The 5549-nt window shown below is 49.6% G+C and overlaps 1 protein-coding gene across 1 annotated transcript in view; it reads left to right on the top strand.

Annotated features, from left to right (window-relative positions):
• The first annotated feature begins 2324 nt into the window (after positions 1–2324).
• LOC102041070 (cis-aconitate decarboxylase-like) overlaps positions 2325–5549 on the top strand; it is a 6418-nt gene continuing 3193 nt past the window's right edge. The window contains exons 1-3 of the mRNA XM_005428767.1: positions 2325–2345; positions 2914–2968; positions 5308–5495. Coding sequence (XP_005428824.1) covers positions 2325–2345; positions 2914–2968; positions 5308–5495 — 264 coding nt within the window. The remainder of the gene's footprint in view (positions 2346–2913; positions 2969–5307; positions 5496–5549) is intronic.

Below are 5549 nucleotides of genomic sequence, written 5' to 3'. Positions count from 1 at the left end.
CTCCCAGCAGTGGTTTTTAATTTGCCAAAGCTCATTTTGTTGGTGTTTTCTGCATAACAGACCTGCAACAAAGAGCTGAGGTTGGGGAGGGAAGGAGAGACACAACTCACAGGGATATTTTCCTTCTCTTCAGTGCAGACACGGGAGAAGGAAGACAAACACCAGAATATGCTGTCAGGCCAAGGAGGTGTAAAGGGGAAGGATGTGAGAGGATCCAGCCCCAGATGTGGAAAAGGAGGAAGCCACTGCTCACACCCACCCCTACCACACCAACCCAGACTCGTGGTCCCTGCCCTGAGACATTGGGCACAATATCCCTGGGCACTGTCCCTGCCTCAGTTTCCTGCAAGGTCAGGATACATCAACCCAGGAAAATCCTCCTGGTGCTGTCTCAGGAGCAGCAGCACCAGAATGCCGAGGGCTGCACTGAGCTGGAAAAACAAGGCCCAGCAGGGGAACCCCCAGGGGAGTTTTCTGATCAAATATGCCCAGGTTTGGTCCTGGGATAGCCGCACCCATGGGTGCTGTCACTGTCCTTAATGCTGTCATTTCTCCACACGCACCACAGAACCCTGGTGGTGCAACAGGATAACGTGGGGCTGTGCAGGAGGCAGGGGGGCAGATGGAAAGTCCCTCTGTGCCAGGTGGGATTAGAGGCTCTCTGCACGCCCAGGGCACCAGCAGCACAGCCACTGTCCAGGGAACCACGGGATGGAGATGTCCCCGTGCTGAGGAGGCACCTGGACACCTGGGCTGCTGCCTGAGAGCTGCATCTCCCGGAGGGATGGGGCAGCCCGGGACGATCCTTCCCTTGCTCAAATCCCTCGCGCAGCGAGGGCAAAGCCAAAGCCACACCCTCCCTCATCCTGCCCCCTCCACCTTCTTTCCTCTCCCCGCTTTCCCCGACATCCCTCACCCTGGGGGCTGCAGGAATGCTCTGTGAGGTCCTCCCTCCCTGCTGGATCTTGTCCCTGCTGACCTCGGAGCTGCGTGGGACAGGCTCTGGACACCACTTCCTTCACTCCCTGCTGTCCTCACAGCAACTTCAGCCCCTCCCAGGAAAGGTCATTCCCATCTCATCCCATTTCCATGGGACTGTAATGTTTGCAGGAATCTCTCTGTGCATCTCACAGCCGCTGCTGCTTCTCCATGACCAGTATTAACAAGAATATTCCAGGGCACAGGAATATTCTGTCCCCAGGAGGCTGGAGCAAGGCTCCCCACACCTTGGGACACATCTGCAAGCACCAAACCATTCCATTTTCACTCATCCCCAGGGGCACCTTGCCATTAGTTTTCCATCCCACCTTGTTAGTGATAACAAACATTTACAGAGCTCTGAGGAAATGCTGCTTCTCTCCAGATAAACATGGAAAGAGAACAAAATTCATTTTGGATAAACACACAGCGAGATGAACAGTGCGCAGCCACAACACACAGCTGGATTTCACATCACAACCCTGCCTCTCCTCTGGTGCAAACCACGACGGAATTGCCAGGGATGCATTGTTACAACAAACGTCTGCATGGGGGTTAGTAAAAAATCCAGTTTTAAATAAAGGTATGTCCCTCCAGGCTGTTACTCTGCCCAAAATATAAATGTCCCCAGGTTCCACTGCTGAACAAAGCAAAGAGCCGTGGCACTCCCCCAAAATCCAAACATTGCTTTGGGAATGAAGGCTCCCGGTGTTCCCTGGAGGCTCCAGGCTGCACTCCCAGTTCAGTGACCCAGCAGAGCTGGAGATGGAGAAGAAGGAGAGCTGGGAAAGACTCAGCCAAACACCCAAACACTGAAGGTATTCAAGAAAAGCATCCAAGAAAACCACCACTGCCTCACTTCTGCCTCTGCAGCTGGGATTTACCTGCTTTGGTGACACTTCAGCTCAATGGGAGGATGCTCTTGTCCCTCTCATTTCCTGGTGAATCTCACTTTTATAGTCCTCCTTGGGAGGAGGAGCCTGGAGCCAGTTGCTTCACCCATTGGCACCTGTGGCACTTTGGAGACAGGAGTTTCCTTGAACCTTGTCCGTTATTGTCTGAAATCTTTATTTATTTCCTGAAACCGGGGGTGTGTGGAGGGGGGGAGGGTTTCCCTTCTGTCCAGCATGGACAAACCACCCCTCCTCACGGATTCCCCCCACCCTCTGGCTCCCCAGGGACTGATGTCATCCCCCTGGAAATCCAGTTGCACAAAACAGAAAGCAAATTGCCTTTTGGACGCAGATATAAACCCTGCCACCAGCACCTTCCAGCCACACACCTCTGCCATCCCTCGCGCCGAGCACAGCGAGCCAGGAAAGGCACTGGGAAAAGCAGCCACCAGCATGGTCTACTCCACCTTGCAGGTAAAACTCTTCCATGCAAACCCTCCCCACCCCTGAGCTCACCTTTTGCACTTTAAGGAGGAAATGTCACTTTCCGGGCAGTTCCTCCGCTGGTCTGGCTGATCGTGGCACTAAACGGGAACCTGCCCCAAAATTAACAAATTCCAGTGGTTTTCACAGTGACTTAATTCAGCTACTGACTTTTTCCTGCCATCCTGCTCCTTTCATGTGTCCCAGACATCCCCTGGACCGTGCCACCTGGGGGTTGTTGTTGTTGGGATGTGCTCCATGGGTTCTTCTCCCTGCGCCCGCTCCAAGCTGGTCCCACTCGCTGCAGGATCTCGTGGCAGGGCTGCACAGGCTCTGCTGCCCCTTCAGCTGTGTGGCTTTATTTCCCTGGATGTTCTTGGCATCCCTGCTGGACGCAGCTTCGGAAAATATTTTTTTCCCTCCTTTAAATATGTTGTTACTTTTACATGCTCGTTTGATCTGTGAGTGTCTCACGATGAGAGGCACAACCAGGAAAACTGCTCCGAGAAACCTTCCAGCAGCTCCAGTGACAAATTCCCTCTCTGTGTCTCTCCTCTAGAAATCCCAGAAGTTCTTGGCAAGCTCTCGGCAAGTTCACAAAACTGCTACCCATGGTTTGTATCTCTCAGCATTCCCCATCCTTTCCTAGCGGGCATCCCTAAATAATTGCTGGAAAAGAAGGTGCTGGGCTGAGCACACCCAGAGAAATCCTCAAATTCTTGGAAGGAAAAGCTTCCAAATATTTGGGGGTCCTGTGGTTCTTCTTGCCCTCGGGGATAAAGGACCAGGAGAAAAGCAGCAAGGAGTAAAAATGTGGATTTTTAGTCCTGTGCTAAACCAGATCTTTAACTGGTTTAGAACCAGACTTTCCAAATTCTTTGACCACAGTTGTAAGGTGTTCAAAGGGTGGCTCAGATCCTTAACTCCTCCACTTGTCACTGCTTCCTACTTACACCTGGTCCTGCTCTGGGCATTGCCTGCAGACATTCATGGATCTCCTTCTGTGGCTCCAGCACTGCCCACCTTTGGATAAATTAACCACAACTTGGCCGTGTAGACACTTGGTATATTGTGTCTCTTAACTTGATCTAAGATTGGCTATTCACTGATCTTAAAATACATTCTTGATCTATTATGTTTATTAACTTATTTCTAAAAGTTTTCTTGGTTTAGTATAAGTTTATTAACTTCTTTTAAAAGGGGGTCTTGGTTAATTGTTTTATTCTAGGTTTATTAACTAATTTTAAAATATATTCTTAGTCTATTGTCTCAATTTATTTTAAAATGAGTTACTAATACAATAAATGCAAGGAATGTTGCCTAATGAGATCCGAGGACAAGAAAAATAATAATCCACAGGGATTTATTTGGTCTTGTATCAAATTCAATGTTTGTATGAAGTCCTGCTGTACCAGAAGGAAAACCCCAGAGTCATGGAGTGCTTTTAGCTGAAGGGTTAAAAAACCTCACTGCCTGCTGAGGTGACAAAGAGCATTTGATGCCGGGGAGGAACCAGTCCAGCTTTTCTGGGTGCTGGGTGATGGAAGCAGATTTTCCTGCAGCCTCTCCAAGCCCTGACATCACCGCTCCTGCTCCGGGGGGGGTGCGGGGGGACCTGGGGATGCTCCGGGGGGATCCGGGCTGGGCTGGACAGCGGTCCCGGGGTGCTGAGTGCCAGGATTCCTATAGGAACGCCGGGATTCCTATAGGAACGCGGTCCCGGGAGGGGGACGTTCTTTCTCCCGGTGAGTCAGGCGTGATGGCATTCCCATCTGTGTTTACAGGAGCCTCAGACCGGGCTCGAGGTGAGCTCGATCATGAGCCAGCGCTCCGTGAGTCACTGATGTGACATTTCAGTATGAATCCAAACTAGCGATATTAGGGAATGGTCATTTCATTAATTGCCATGTTTGCTGCTCCAAAACCAAAGCCTCCTGTGTACCTGCCGATCTGGATGAGCTTTCCTCTTGGGGCAAAGTATTTTTAATTTTTTTCGCCCATGATCCATTAAATTTGGACATTAATTCATCTTTTATCTCCATCAATGTGTGCGCCCCCACATCCACCCATGAGTATATGTATGGATTTACCATCCTGCAAATGTCCACATGGAATTTTATTTTTCCTGCTCTCCTGTGTACTCTCAAATTAACAGTATAAATTGTAATAGGCCATAACAATTTTAATTCTATGAAATATAAATATAATTATATTAATAATATTCTGTATTCTAATTATAGAATTTTGAATAATTTTATAAATTATAAATTAATGTATAAATTATTAAAATATATAAAAATTAATATATAATAATGATATATCTTTATATAATCTAAACAAGGCAATTTGTCACTGAAATTAAAATATACAGTAGACACAAACTGGGTATTTTCCATAGAATTTTAACTTACTTTTAATGATTAGCATCCATTTGAGTACATAAGGCTTAAGAGCTTTGGTGGCTGAGTCAAGACGGTTCTGTGTCTTTTAGGATGAAACACCTGGATAAATCCAGGCTTTGGGTCTAGTCCTGCTTTCCAAAAAAATTATGGAAGTGTTGGATTTCTGTGGTCCATTTGTGTTTGGCTTTCCTCTGGATAAAGGGACATAATTTGTGTTGATCCCTCCCAAAAATGGTTGTTGGAACCCCAAGGTGAGGGGATGGGGCTGAGCTCTGAAGATTCTTCACCTGAACCTTCTGGAAACCACCCCATCTGTGGAATACGAAATTTTATGTATAGAACCTCTGGAATCAGGGAGTACCCCAAGTCGGAAGGGAGCCATGGGGATGATGAATTCCAGCTCCCTGCCCTTGCAGGGCTCCCCAGATTGACCCACCTGCCTCGGGCAGGTGCAGCTCCCTGGGCCTGGTGACACCAGGGACATGGAGCTGCAGCCAGCAGTGCATGGCTCACCGCTGTCCTTGTCCCCTCCTGGTGTCCTGGTGCTGCAGTGGCGGCCCGCAGCGCTCCCGAGGACACAGTGACCAGCAGCTTCGCCTCATTCATCCGCGCGGCGCGGCCCGAGCACCTGTCCCCGACTGTGCGGCAGCGGAGCAAGAGGATGATCCTGGACAGCATCGGCGTGGGGCTTGTGGGCAGCACCACGCGCGTCTTCGACATCGCCCTGCGCTACTGCCGGGTAGGGACAGCCCCGCCACTGCCACTGCCATTGCCACTGACAATGCCCCCGCCA

Source organism: Geospiza fortis, unplaced genomic scaffold (genome assembly GCF_000277835.1).
Source record: "Geospiza fortis unplaced genomic scaffold, GeoFor_1.0 scaffold412, whole genome shotgun sequence".
Lineage (NCBI taxonomy): Eukaryota > Metazoa > Chordata > Aves > Passeriformes > Thraupidae > Geospiza > Geospiza fortis.
Note: the sequence above shows the minus strand (reverse complement) of the source record. Positions and strands in the feature narration are given on the sequence as shown.